Source organism: Natrix helvetica, assembly GCF_964273705.1.
Source record: "Natrix helvetica genome assembly, chromosome: 2".
Taxonomy (NCBI): Eukaryota; Metazoa; Chordata; class Lepidosauria; order Squamata; family Natricidae; genus Natrix; species Natrix helvetica.
This window is the reverse complement of record NC_138552.1, coordinates 277,679,534-277,693,699: the sequence shown is the minus strand read 5'-3', so window position 1 is coordinate 277,693,699 and position 14,166 is coordinate 277,679,534. Positions and strand designations below refer to the sequence as shown.

General features: G+C 48.8%; 1 protein-coding gene across 3 annotated transcripts in view; it reads right to left on the bottom strand.

Annotated features, from left to right (window-relative positions):
* Window positions 1–14,166, bottom strand: part of ZZEF1 (zinc finger ZZ-type and EF-hand domain containing 1) — an 87,991-nt gene that overhangs the window by 26,067 nt on the left and 47,758 nt on the right. For all 3 annotated transcript variants that reach the window (XM_081940386.1, XM_081940388.1, XM_081940387.1), the window contains 6 exons: window positions 13,521–13,650; window positions 12,505–12,643; window positions 11,603–11,768; window positions 10,592–10,854; window positions 8,866–9,026; window positions 1,996–2,170 (listed from right to left, as the gene is read on the bottom strand). In XM_081940386.1, coding sequence (XP_081796512.1) covers window positions 1,996–2,170; window positions 8,866–9,026; window positions 10,592–10,854; window positions 11,603–11,768; window positions 12,505–12,643; window positions 13,521–13,650 — 1,034 coding nt within the window. The remainder of the gene's footprint in view (window positions 1–1,995; window positions 2,171–8,865; window positions 9,027–10,591; window positions 10,855–11,602; window positions 11,769–12,504; window positions 12,644–13,520; window positions 13,651–14,166) is intronic.

The following is a 14,166-nucleotide window of genomic DNA, read 5'->3' as shown; positions in this document are numbered from 1 at the left end:
CGCCTTGAAAGAGGCGGTGGTGAGACCCTTGCTCAAGAAGCCTTCCCTGGACCCTACGGAGCTGGCCAATTATCGTCCTGTCTCCAACCTTCCCTTTCTGGCAAAGGTTGTAGAGAGTGTGGTGGCTTATCAGTTTCCACGACATCTGGAGGAAAATGATTATCTAGACCCGCGCCAGTCCGGCTTTCGCCCTGGGCACAGCACGGAGACGGCCTTGGTCGCGTTGGTGGATGATCTCTGGAGGGCCAGAGATAGGGGTTGTTCCTCTGTCCTGGTCCTATTAGACCTCTCGGCGGCTTTTGATACCATCGACCATGGTATCTTGTTGCACTGACTGGAGGGGTTGGGGGTCGGGGGCACCGTTTTACGGTGGTTCGGCTCCTACCTTTCCGGCCGGACGCAACATGTGTTGACAGGGGAGCAGAGGTCGACTCTAAGCCCCCTTACCTGTGGGGTGCCACAGGGGTCGGTCCTCTCGCCGCTCCTGTTCAACACATATATGAAGCCGCTGGGTGAGATCATCCGTGGTTTCGGGGTGGGATACCATCTGTATGCTGATGATACTCAGCTGTACATCTCCACCCCGAACCACCCCAACGAGGCCGTCGAAGTGATGTCCCGGTGTGTGGAAGCCATACGGGTCTGGATGGATGACAACCGACTCAAGCTCAACCCCTCCAAGACGGAGTGGCTGTGGGTTCCAGCCCCCCGGTTCAACCAGTTAATTCCATCTCTGGCCATCGGGGGCGTACAACTTGCCCCGGTGGAGCGGGCGCGCAATTTGGGCGTCTTCCTGGATGCTCGGCTGTCCATGGATGACCATGTGACGGCCGTGGCAAGGGGGGCGTTCCACCAGGTTCGCCTGGTGCGCCAATTGCGCCCCCTATTGGACCGGGATGCCTTGCGCACAGTCACTCATGCGCTAGTGACGTCTCGCCTGGACTACTGTAACGCTCTCTACATGGGGCTTCCCTTGAAATGCACTCGGAGACTATAGTTGGTCCAGAACGCGGCTGCGCGGGTAATTATGGGGAGTACAAGGTACTCCCATGTGACACCTTTCCTGCGCGAGCTGCACTGGCTCCCTGTGGTCTACCGGGTGCATTTCAAGGTCTTGATAACGATCTTTAAAGCGCTCCATGGCTCAGGACCTAGCTACTTGCGGGATCGTATCCTGCCCCATACATCCCTGCGACCAATTCACTCGCACAGAGAGGGACTCCTCCAGGTGCCGTCCACCAGACAATGTCGGGGGGCGGCGTCTAGGAGCAGAGCCTTCTCTGTGGCAGGCCCAGCCCTGTGGAATGACCTTCCCCCGGATATTAGGACCACCTCTGACCTCCGCGCCTTCCGGATAAAGCTCAAGACCCACCTATTCCAAGTAGCTGGCCTGGCTCAACCATAGTTCGTTCACACTGCTCCTGACGGGTTTTTTAATTTTGTGGTTTTTGGAATTTTATTAGGGGATTTTAAATTGTGTTTTTAATTGTTTTTATTCATCTGCCTACCTCCTCCATGTACACGTATTCGTTTATTTTGTGTGTGTATTGTCCATATTGTATTTTATGTGTCTTTTATTGTACGCCGCCCCGAGTCCTTCGGGAGAGGGTGCGGCTAAGAAATAAATTTATTATTATTATTATTATTTCAGACAACCGGAAATGAGTTCGCAATCTGATCATTCTCTTCTTCCTCTCACATGTGCCTTCTCACCCTTTCAACTTGCAGTATTAACTATGGATTACTCTAAAATTCCATTTAACATTTCATATATTATGCTTGCTAGCAATTATTCATTTTTCCTTGTAAATTTGCTAGTTAGGGTCAGTTTTTAGAAAGTATTACGCAATTTAGAAATTAACGATCATGTACTGCTATTAGGAGCAGACCAATAGTAATATAGTTGGGTGCAAAGAATGTACATAAAAAAGCAAGAAAAAGGAAATTGAACAACAATTGCTTTTTCTTATAAAGGAGCTAAAAAGTAATATTTACCTGGGGATATGTTCTCTTTTGCAAATAAGTCTGAATTAAAAGCAAGTGTCTTTTTTTCTTGTGATACCATTTCTTTATTTGGTGGAAGACCATTGGAAAGTTTGTTCTCAATCTTCATTTTACTCTTTTGCTTAGTGTTTATAGAAGTCTGAATTTCAGTACTGCTTCCATCTCCCTAAGTCAAAATAACAGATTAACTTCAAACTGTATTTTTAAGCAGTTACTGACTTTAAGAAAGAAGCTATTTTAATTTTAGCCATTTTATTTGCAATTGAGTTAAACAGCACTTCTCCAATAGAATAACATACCTTAAATCAGTGTAAAATTCTAATGCTCTTGAAGAAATGCTCCTATCATTAAGCAATAAAAGGGATCATTCCTAATACCTGAACTAGCCTTCTCAACTTAGAAATTTTCAGCTAGACGGGGTCTGTAATTCAGAGTTAGCAAAGTCATCAGACTGGGGAACTGCAGTGGCAGGAAATCTTGAGCATTCAGAGTTAAAGAAGGTTGTTTTGAATGAACACCTTCTCTCCTACATCTCCAAAGGGAGAGTGTCAACTTCATCTTATTCAGTAGCTGATTAAGAACATGAGAGATGAGAGACACAGAGGCTCAAGGTTTAGCCCCAGGAATGTCAGTTGATCTTACCTGAACTGCATGTCTCGAAGGTGGTGTGGGAGGAGTCACATCTGGTATTAATTAACACAGCCCTTTTGCCCCGAGACTGAGGTAAATCTTGAGGCCACACCTCTGCTCCTCCTCCTGACTTCCTCATATTAACCGATGGTCCTGTTGCAGAGAAGCCTGGGAAGGAAGGGGACAGAGAAAACACACACACACATCTTCCTGCCCGGTCCCTGACTGACCAGAACTAACTGAGGCCCCTATAGGCAGGGCGCCCTAATGGGTGGGGAATGACTATTCCCACGCCACCTTCGAGACATGCAGTTCAGGTAAGACCAACTGACAGTCTCTGAAGTGGGCCGTGGGAGGAGTCACATCTGGGACATACCAAAGCTAGATGTCCGTGGGAGGGAATTACTGGGCCTGAGCCCCCCAAGAGCCAAGGACTCCCTGAAGAACCCTCCTCCCAAAGGCCGCTTCCGCGGAGGCGTATGCATCCAGCTGGTAGTGCCTGATGAAAGGCGAGGCGAGGACCAGGCGGCTGCTCTGCAGATCTCCTCGGGGGCCCAGGCCACTGAGGTGGCTGCACTTCTGGTGTAGTGCGCGGTGATGCCCTCTGGAACCTGGAGCCCTCGTGCCTCATAGGCCTTGGAGATGGCCAATCTGATCCACCTGCTGATGGTGGCCAGGGAGACCGTAGCTTCCCAGGTAGAAGGTTGGAAGGAGACGAAAAGCGCCTCCGACCATCTGAAGGTTGCCGTGCGCCTCAGGCAGATGCGCAGGGCTCTTCTGACATCCAATCGATGCCAGGACCTTTCCCTTTCCCTGGAAAGGTTCGGGCAGAAATCCGGGAGGACTATCTCTAGCGCCCTGTGGAAAGGTGAGTTGATTTTTTGCATGAAAGCGGGGTCCTGTCTGAGGACAACCCGGTTGTCTAGGAATGAACAGAGATCCTCCCTGCTGGAAGAGCGTTAAGCTCGGACACCCTCCTGGCTGAGGTGATTGCAATCAGGAAGACCACCTTGAGGGTCAGGAATTGAAGACTCACCTCCCTCAGGGGCTCAAAGGGCGCCTCCGTGAGCGACTGGAGCACCGTGGGAAGGTCCCAGGTCGGGAATCGGTGAACCACGGGAGGCCTCAGATTTGCTGCCCCCTTGAGGAATCGCCTTAAAACCGGGTGCTGGGACAAGGGTCGGGAGCCCCCCCCCCCAAGACAGTGGACAGGGCTGAGACTTGCCTTCTGAGGGTACTGTGGGCCAACCCCTTCTCCAAGCCCTCCTGGAGGAAGTCCAGGACCTGGGGCACGGAGGCCGAGTCAATCCCCGCCGTTCAGCACCAGGTCGCAAAGGCAACCCAGGACGCATTGTAGATGTGCATGGTGGAGCTCCTCCTGGAGGCCTCAATGTTTCTAATGACCTTGCAGGTAAATGGCCCCCCCTTAGCTGCTCCCGCTCAATCACCAGGTGGTCAGATGGAGCCACTCCGGATCTGGGTGTTCCAGAGTCCCCTGGCGCAGAGCCACCTCCCCCTGCGGGATGCTCCATTGGGGAAATGTAGACATGTCCACCAGGTCTGCCAGCCAGGGGCGACGTGGCCAATAGGGGGCCACCAGCACTACCTCTGCTCTCTCTGCTACAAGCTTCCTCAGGACCTCGGGGATGAGGGGAAGGGGAGGGAAGGCATAGAGGAGGCTGGCCGGCGATCTGCAGCGAAGGGCATCTGTGTCCACTGCTCTTCGGGTCAGAAACCTTGATATGAATCTGGGCAGCTGCGTGTTCGACGGGGATGCGAAGAGATCCACTGGCAAATCTGCTGGAACCTCCGGCCGAACCTCTGGCAAATCTGCTGGAAGATGCTGGGGTGGAGCTGCCATTTTCCGTTGTCCACTGTCTCCCTGCTGAGCCAGTCCGCCTGCTGGCTCTCTACTCAAGAGATGTGCTCCGCCCTGATCGATCGGAGGTTCCGTTCCGCCCAAGTCCCCAGCTGAAGAGCCTCGTTGCGCAGCGCTTTGGAGTGCGTGCCTCCCTGTTTGTTCATGTGTGCCTTGGATGCCACGTTGTCCGTTAGGACCAGGACGTGTTGACCAGACACTGTCACCTTGAAGTGTCGAAGAGCCAGGTGGATCCGTTGGGGTCCAGCGGCCCTGGGCTAGCTGGGACTCCAGGTGTGCTCCCCAGCCGAACAGACTCGCGTCTGTCGTTAAGACCCTCCTTTCTGGCTCCCTGAATAGGGACCCCTTGCCTAGAGCTGGCGACAGCCACCAACGGAGCAAGAGGAGCACCTGGGGCATCAAGGGGACCTTGAAGCTCGTGTCGCTCGTCCCGTTTCTCTGGTGCGGAAGCAGGAATCACTGCAGCTCTCTGGCGCGGAGGCAGGCTCAGGGTACGATTCCTATGCAGGAGATGAATTTCCCAAGAAGCCTGGAAAGAAGAGCTACAGGGACAGAACGAGTCTTGCGGATCTCCTGAACCAGCTGAACAATGCTGTCCCTACGCTCCACCTGGCAGGCCACAGGAACACCTCGCAGGCCACAGAGTCAATGATGGTTCCTAGGTGCTGGAGCCTGGTGGAGGGGGTCAGATGGCTCTTCTCGAGGTTAATTGAGAACCCCAGGGACCTCAGGGTGTAGATGATGAAACCCAGATTCCTCTCAGCCCTGGCCGCTGACCTGGCCAGGACAAAGATATCACCAAGGTAACAATGGAGCCGGACTGGAATGGACTGGAGGTGTCCTGCCGCTGCGGCCAGTACCTTGGTGAAGGTTCTGGGGGCTGATGCCAGCCCAAAGGGGAGGGCCTTATATTGGAAGTGATTACCCTCATGGGAAAATCTGAGGAACCTGCGGTGCTCAGGGCGATCATGATATGTAAATAGGCCTCCGTGAGATCTATGGAAGCCAGGAGGTCCCCCTGACGGATGCCCTCTAGGATGGACTTAAGTGAGGCCATCTTGAACCTGCGGTAGACCAGTCTGGAGTTGAGTAACTTGAGGTCTAAGATGGCCCTCCACCCCCCTGAACTCTTGGGAATTAGAAACAGGTTTGAATAGAATACTGATCCCTTCTCCCCCTCCGGAACCAACTCCACTGCCCTGATAGCGAGCAGGTGTTGGATAGCCTTGCCCATGAGAGAGCGCTTGGCAGGATTCCTAGAGGAGCCGAAGGTTCGGAACCTATTCGGGGGCTGCGAGCAGAACTCCAGCTTTAACCCAAGCCTAACAGTCTGGAGGACCCACTCATCCGTGGTGATGAGTTCCCAGGTATTCGCGAACAGGGAGAGGCAGCCGCCAATGGGGTGATCCTGGGCCGGATCACTTGAACCTGTGGAAAGGACGGCCGCCCCCTCCCCACGAAAGAGCCGTTTGCCCTGTGGTTGGCTCCTGAATCTGTCCCTGGAAAATTGCCTGGGGAATCTGGGTGCAGGGTACCTCTGTTGTTGGAACTCCGACTCAGGAGGATGATAGGATGTTCTCCTGGGGTAAGGAGCCGGTCGGTGGTCTGAGCGTCCGTTTGTGGCCGGGAAGACCTTACTTTGTTCTTGTCTTCCACAAGGATGGGGTCCAGCAATGAGCCGAAGAACCTGTCCCCGGTGTAATCTGCTGCTGCCAGGTGCCATTTTGCCCAGGACTCGCCCTGCCAATGGTGCAGCCACAGCAACCTCCTGGATACCACTGAGAAAGATAAGGCTCTAGACGAATACTTTACCACATCTAGGGTGGCGTCAGCCGAGAATTGAGTGGCTGCCATTAACTTGGTGATGTCCTCCAGCAGCCTCACATCTGATGCCGGTGTCCTGTCCCGAAGCTGCTCCAGCCATAGCAGGGTGGACCTGTTGAAAAAGGAGGCGTCCGCCGCCGCCCTAATTGCCCATGTCACTGCCTGACAGGTCTTGCGCATTACCATCTCTGCCCTCTTGTCCTCCACCTTGAGGTAGTTAGAGATGTCTTCAATCACCACCGCGGAAGAGGAGGATAGGTTAGCCACTGGAGTGTCCACTGGAGGAACCTGTAAAGCCTGGGTGAAGGTAGCACTAAGGTTGTAAAACCTGCAGTCATTGCTCCTTGGGTTGTGGAAGGTGCCTGGTTTAACCCACTGGGACTTAAGCACCTCTAGGAGGAGGTCTGGGGTGGGGATCTCCTCCTTCTCCACCTGGGGTCTGTAGGAGGGCCCCTTCTTGTTCCTCCCGCTCGTGCCAGGGGTGACAGCAGCTTGGGTGGGCTCTGAATGGTTGTCCAGGTCTGCCGTGGCCTTTGCTTTATGTAATAAGGAGCTAAACAAGGAGGGAGGGAAGAGACTGGTGATACTGGGTGCCTCAGGGACCTGGGAGTCCTCGTCTTACGAGAACCCAATGTCCTTCAGTTCTCCCTCTTCTAGATCTGAGCCCTCGCTGGCGGTAGAGGGAGAGGATGACCTGGGCTCTCCAGGAACAGGCGACCCAGGTTGGTCTCGATGTCCTCTAGGGTTCCCCCGGGAAGGCCTTCTCCTGGAGCCCTGGGGCTGGTGCTTCATCCCTGTGGCAATCCCTTGTGTGATGGCTCTGGCTAAAACCTCCTGAAAGCTTTCAGGGAGCTCTGGGAGAGACGGAGAAAGGTCAGGAGGTTGCAATGGCGCCCCTGGGGCTGGTGATTGCGAAGCCAGCCGGCGCCTGGTGGGGCTAGGGACTCTGCAATCGAAGGGGTCTCCCCATGCCCCCGAGGGGTGAGCAGACGATAGAGGGGGTGATAGGGATCTGTGCCCTCTGCTAGAGCCCCTTGGGAATCCCAGGGAATCAAGCTGGGCCTCCTCCAGCGTGGGAAGCCTGTGAGGGGAGCAAGATCTAGAGGGGGACAGGCTGATTGTGTCCCTAGTCCTCCTCTTGGAGGCCCTAGTGATCCGCACCTCCTTGCTGGGGATCTCCTTCCTAGCGGACTTGGAGGTGCTCTTCTTGGAGGAAGACCTCCCTCTGGTGACTGGGGGAACGCCCCTGGAGGTCCCCTCGCCTGGGTCCGAGTCCCCTGGGGATCTAGGGCCAGCTGCTCCCCCGCTCCTCGTGGCCTCAGCCATGCTAGTACTCACATTCACGTTCACCACCTCCTCCTGTTGTGCCGGCCTTGGCTCGACTGCGCATCCTGCAGCTTTAAGGCTCCGTGCGCCTCCCAAGCGTACCGCCGATCTGCGGCCCGAATGCCGGCCCACCACCAATAGCTGGGCCCTCCCCGGATTACCGGCAGAGTACCGGCCCAAGTAACTTCCTCCTGGTTCCGGCGGTGGCTTCTGGGCACCCGTAACCAGTCATGCCGACCACGAGCTCCACTCACGTGCTTATTCAAGATGGCCACAGTCCCAGATGGCGACCGCCAAACATGCGGTCTGAATCTGCCGCTCTGATCCCTTGGGAAGCTCTAGAAGGCTGTCCTCTGTCGGCTTCCTGTGATCCTCCGTCGACTGAATCTCCTCGGAGCTCGCGGCTAGGATAATGCCCCTCCCCTGTGACTGTCGGGCCGCTCGGAGGCTTTCTGCTAGCGCAGCAAGCACCGCTTGAGAAGCTAGCAACTGGAGAAGCACGAGTGAGGAGAGGTGATCCGATAGAAATAGCTGAGTTGCTGAAAGGTAAGGTCTTTGAAATGAAGGGAGAGTCAGGAAATACTCCTCTGGGCCGAAGACTGTGGTTAATCTGGGGAAGTCAGGAGGAGGAGCAGAGGTGTGGCCTCAAGATTTACCCCAGTCTCTGGGCAAAAGGGCTGTGTTAATACCAGATGTGACTCCTCCCACGCCCCACTTCGGAGACTATTTAGGATCTCTTCAATTTGATGTAGTTGAGGTCATAAAGAGATCTCGCCTAAGAGCAGGTGAACCAATAATGCTGGAACTCATTCACCTTCCTCTGAAGGAAACAGCTTGACCTGCTTACTGTCTAGTAGTTAAGGAACTAGGCTACAAAACGGGAGACATTGTGTTCTAGTCCTGCGCAAGGCATGACTTTGGCCCAGTCACTCTCTCTCAGCTCAATTCACCTCACAGGGTTGTTGTAGGGAAAATAAGAGGAGGAAAGAATATTAAACATGTTCTCTGCCTTGAGTTAAAAATCAGGGTAAAAAAACAAGAAAAAAACTGAAGATCATTTAGAATCCATCTCCCCTCTGTTGAGTGCATAACACATATGCCCATGTTTGCATACATCTTTTTAATATCAAGGATCTGCATTGATCTGCATTCATAAATAACCTAAACTACTCAATACATGTGTGTTTTCAAAAAATATTTACATTGCTGTGGATGAGAGATTTGGGCATCTTGTTATTTTCCATGATTTCTTCACTGGCGTGATTTTCTACATTGCTATCTGTAGAAAAATCAACGGAGGACATCCCGTTTTCAGACAAAGGTTCTTCTGGCAACATGCTAAGCAGAGTTTGACTTTTCAGACCTGGATGCGAAGAAAGAAAGTTTAGATGTTCAAGCCAGGTTAAAAACAGTTTGAATTCAGGATTCACCCCCAATCAATACATTTCCGAAAGACAGGGTACATCATGGAATTGGTTCCACCGCATATCTACTAAATCCTTCCTCTTCCTTGTGTGTCTACTCTGCTCTGTTTTGTTCAAGCTGCCAGGGAAGGGATGATAGGAAATGGTAATGTGGGGGAGGGAGTGATATATCCTCCACAAAGTGGGAATTCTTTTATCTAGCCATCCTGGACAACTTCTATCTCATCTGGAGTTACTTCAGAGGATCTGGGATGAACTGGATTGTCTAAGTTCTCTTTCAGGCATGAGCTGGAGCCTGGACCTGGGTCAGGAATAGCATTGCTTGTGGATGGCCTGCAAAAATGTGGATAGTGGGAGGGAACATGGCCCTCCTCATCCTGCTTGATTCTCAGTAGCATTAAATATCATTGCTGATGGTATTTGGAATATTAGTGAGGCCATCCTGAATTTTCTTGGCAAATTTTCACAAATTTAGAAAAAAATGGGAGTCACTGCCAGGAGAATTTTCACACTAGAAATGGTGGTAACAAAGATGGAAGGTCAACCATCAATAGCAGCAACTGAACTTTTCTTGAAGCAAGACAAGCATCCAAAAGTTATAGGTACCAAAATAGTGGCAAGAGTAGTCAAAACATCTTCGTTCATACAAGGGAAAAGATGAGCTCCCCTTCGTTCCACAGAGAAACCTCAGCGTGTGACATGTTCATTAATCTACCACTGTGGAACAATTTGAAAGTATCTGTGTGGAGAGCATACGTTCCTAATTCCTACTATTTTTATATGACTAAGTTTAACAGAAACAGCTTAAGGAATCAACTCTGCAGACTGCAAAGGCTATTCAGGAGGGAGTTAGTTCAGATAAGGTTGATCTGGAATGCTGGAAGAGGATATGTGATGAACATACTTCTTGGTGGACAAATATCCTTCATGTCTGTGGACTCTTATGTCTACCAAAGCTGTGCCAGGGCCGGAATGTTAAATAGCTTGGATTCAAATAGTCACCATGTCTGTCCCCCCTTCAAGGTAGGAAACCATGAGTTCTAACACTGCCTTTATTGTAAGGTTACAGTAGCAGAATCTTGCAAGACTGAAAGGACACCATTCCCCCTTTCATGGGTGAAATCCAGCAGGTTCTGGAGAACCGGTAGCGGAAATTTTGAGTAGTTCGAAGAATCAGCAAATACCACCTCTGTCTGGCCCCAGAGTGGGGTGGGAATAGAGATTTTGCAGTATCCTTCCCCTGCCATGCCCACCAAGCCATGCCCACCAAGCCATACCACACTCACAGACTAGGCTGTAAAAAAATTGGAATTTCACCACTGCCCCCCTTTTTTTATTTTCCAGGCATCTAAGGAGGGTCCCTTCTGAGATGCTTTCTATACCTTTCCCCTATTATTTTTGTGAGCTGAGATGTCTCATCTCTTACTTTTTGCTCTGGCTGCGGTGCTTCTTCCTCCTGTTTCTCAAGGATATTCCCACAGACTGTTCTAATATCTCAACTCACCTTTGCCATGCTGCACTTTCATCAGGCAATCTCCAATCAATTGAATACATTCTTGCTGTAGGGTTTTAGCATGAGTGATGATTTCTGGACTGAGTTCTTCCCCATCTGCTTGTTTCCCACAAGTTAAGTCAGCGCTGTAGAGAGTCAGGGCAGAAAAAAGGAGCCAGGCATAGTTGTGAAGATAAGGCTGGATGAGCCTATGGCAGTCACTGATCCTAAAGGTCACCATTGGATACGCAGTGATGCTATGGGTAGGCAGGTGGCTAAAATGACAAAAGAGTCCTGGTTATAAAAGCTGGTTGATATGAACATTAATAAAAACAAGGTAATTTTCCCTGCACTCTGTTTAGAGAGATCTGAAGCCTATTGTCTGCCAGAGTGAAGAATGAAACATAAATGGTTCAGTCATGTGACCCACTTCAGAGCAAGGCATCAGCTATCACCCAGTCTGTACCACCCAGTGGAAAATCAATGAATTGATAGATACTAGGTTTTTGCTTAGACAGAAGTGACTGTATACCAAATACTGTGAACAATGTTAGACTATAATAAAAATGGGCAGAAATTATACAAATAAGATCAGGATATACAGGCTGCATTTATAGCTGTTTGTGGCATCCTCTGATCATGTGATTGCATTATATGATAGTTTTGCCAAAAACTGACATTCATAGACTGCAGCAAAAATGGTTATAAAATTGGGTTTCACATGTGACCAACATGTTTTATGACCATTATAACTTACAACCTTAATGGGTAAGCTCCATTATGGTCATACATTGAGGACTATCAATATAGAAAACCTTTGCTTACAGGGGAAGGATAGTTAAGCAAAGTAGAAATGGAATAGCCAAAGTGATTTTCTAAGAAATTAAATATTTTCAATTACCTCCTTTTGTTCCTTTCACCCTCCCCCAGTCATCTTTCTCCATATAGCAAAGACAGTGTAAATACATAGAGAATGTGACCAAGTGATAGGCTGACATTCAGTAGCCTCTGATGTGCCAGTACCTGTCGGAGTACTTCTTTGCAGAGTAGCATCCATAGCAAAGGTCAAAATCTTCACACACATTGCAGTTAATGCGCTGGCCCACAATAATACCTTGGCAGTGATTGCAAGCATACTCCATGTTAATCATGTCATGACTGGCCTCGTGACCTTCAGGTCTCACTCCACCTTTTAGTAGGCAAATGCAAAACACATTATTCCATCATTCACACTGTTGTCCTGCAAGTCATTCTGCACTGATGGCTGGGGAATTCTGGGACTTGGAAGTCCAAACATCTTAAAGTTGCATCGTTTGGAAAACACTGGTCTAAAGCCTCAAAGCCACATATCCAAAGTTGTCATGTAACTGGGAGCCAGAAAATGCACTGCCCTGCTGCCTATTTTCCTCCTATTGAAGAAGCTAAGAAACTGTGCCACAGATAACTGCTCTGCTTTGCTGTATGAATGTTATTCCATAAGAAGCTGATAAATTCTATTCTACTCCAATTACTCCTGAGAAACCAGCAGATTGTTTTAAGTCTATTTCACAGAATCATAAATAATTGGCCATGAAACTAAGTCATAATTGGCATTAGACTCCATTGTATTATTGAATAGTTTAAAAATAGTTATTTTTCCCATTTTTTCAAGGCAATGCCTATGACATCACATGTGTCAGTACTGCTACAGAAATTTTAAAAAGCCCACTTAGACTTAATGGACATAGACATTTGGTTTCAACAAATAACATTCTACCCTTTATTAAATTGTGGAGTTACTTTGTGAATTTCTGTGAGTCTATATGTGCAGGTCTATGTGTGCGCGTATATCCCACATGCCCCCTCAAACCAACCAGTGAAAGCTAAACTACAGTTCCATTACAGGAAATCGAGCTTATGATATAGTTTTCATCAATCTACCTTACCCAGAAAGCATGTTTTACACAGATCCATATCATTGCATTGCAAACAGCGGTAACGATGCCATGGCGCAATCTCATCACACCCATCGCATGATATATCCACATGTAACAGGTCACAGTACCGGGCAATGAACATGTGCATCTAGAAAGAAATAGTGATAAAACGCTGATGAACAATAAATAACATAATGGCCAGGGATAGTGGGGGTTGTGTCATCTTCCCACCTAGTGAACACTGGAGAAAAGCACAGGAGCAATAAAATGGAAATGGGAATCCAAGAAGGATGGCATCTTCCAAAACTTGAAAGTAATTTCGCTGACCGAATTGCTTTGAATTTCAAAGGGAAGAAATGCATGTTATGTTCTGGCTTTGTTTGGAAAAGTTGTGTAATAGCATATCTAATCTCTCTGAAGCTCAACTGAGACCTAGATACAGAGGGTTCCCAAAGCCACATACGTAGTCCTCGACATATGATGGGTCGCTTAGCAACCATCTGAAGCTGTAAACAGATCCCCCTCCAAAAACTTGCAACCTGGTTTCTAAGTTCTGACTGCTATCTTCCCTTATGGTAATGTGACCGCACTTTGAGCACCTGGCAACAGGTCTGTATTTATGGCTGTTTGCAGCCTTCTGCAATCACACAACCATGATTTATATTTCTGACAAAACTGCAATTTATGACATTTACTTCTGGTGTCCAGCAAAAACTGGCCTAGAGCAAAAACAATGGGCTTGCTTAACAATCACAGTGTTCACTTAACAACCATTGCAAAAAACAAAAACAAAAATGGTACAATTGGTCATGTGATTACTTGTTTTATGACTATCACAACTTACGACCCTAATTGCCATGCTGTTACACTCATAAGTCGAGGACTACCTGTTCAGAGATTCCTGAACAGACCCTTCCAGGCCTACTGCTGTCCAAAAACATTTAACATATGTAAGCTACAGTACATCACTCTGTTTAAAAATCTCTATCTGAAAAAAAACATGTTAACATTTTTATCCTTATGACCTTTCTCTGTTTATCAGGGTCTGCTTGGCTTATCTTGTCACACCAGGTTTCAAAAACTCCTTCCTGGCATTCATCCATCCACTCTGAGTTTTGCTTGTAGTCAGCAAGTTCTTCTTCTTTGTTGCACGAGCTGAGAACAAAATATTACATTAAAACTTGTACGTAACTTTGGGATGTCGTTTTTTCTTGATAGTGTTTAAAGAAAGTAGTATGCCCCCATAAAACTTATGGAATATTCTTTTTTTAAAATCCCAGTTTATAACTTTCCCCTTTTAAACTTTATTCCTTTTCAATAAAAATAAGGACCAACTTTGCCTAATGCCCCAAACCAACTAAAGCTAGGATTAGATTTCTGTGTCATTGCACATGAGGGAATGTACATGTTTGCTGTTCGGAGATGGATGCATAGCTACTGCATTTATACATTCGAAAATGTTAACCATTTGGCTGGGGGAGGGCGCTCAAACAACAAAGCACATAAAACATAGCCTTATTAATCAATCACCATGCAGGATGCACATCTTTGCACAATGTGTAGTTGAGATTTGGGAGGTGTGCATGTCAACTCATCTGCAACTATCTGCAACTTATGCACACCCATCAACCCCTTTGCAGGATAGGTATGCATTGATACCTGCATGCAGTT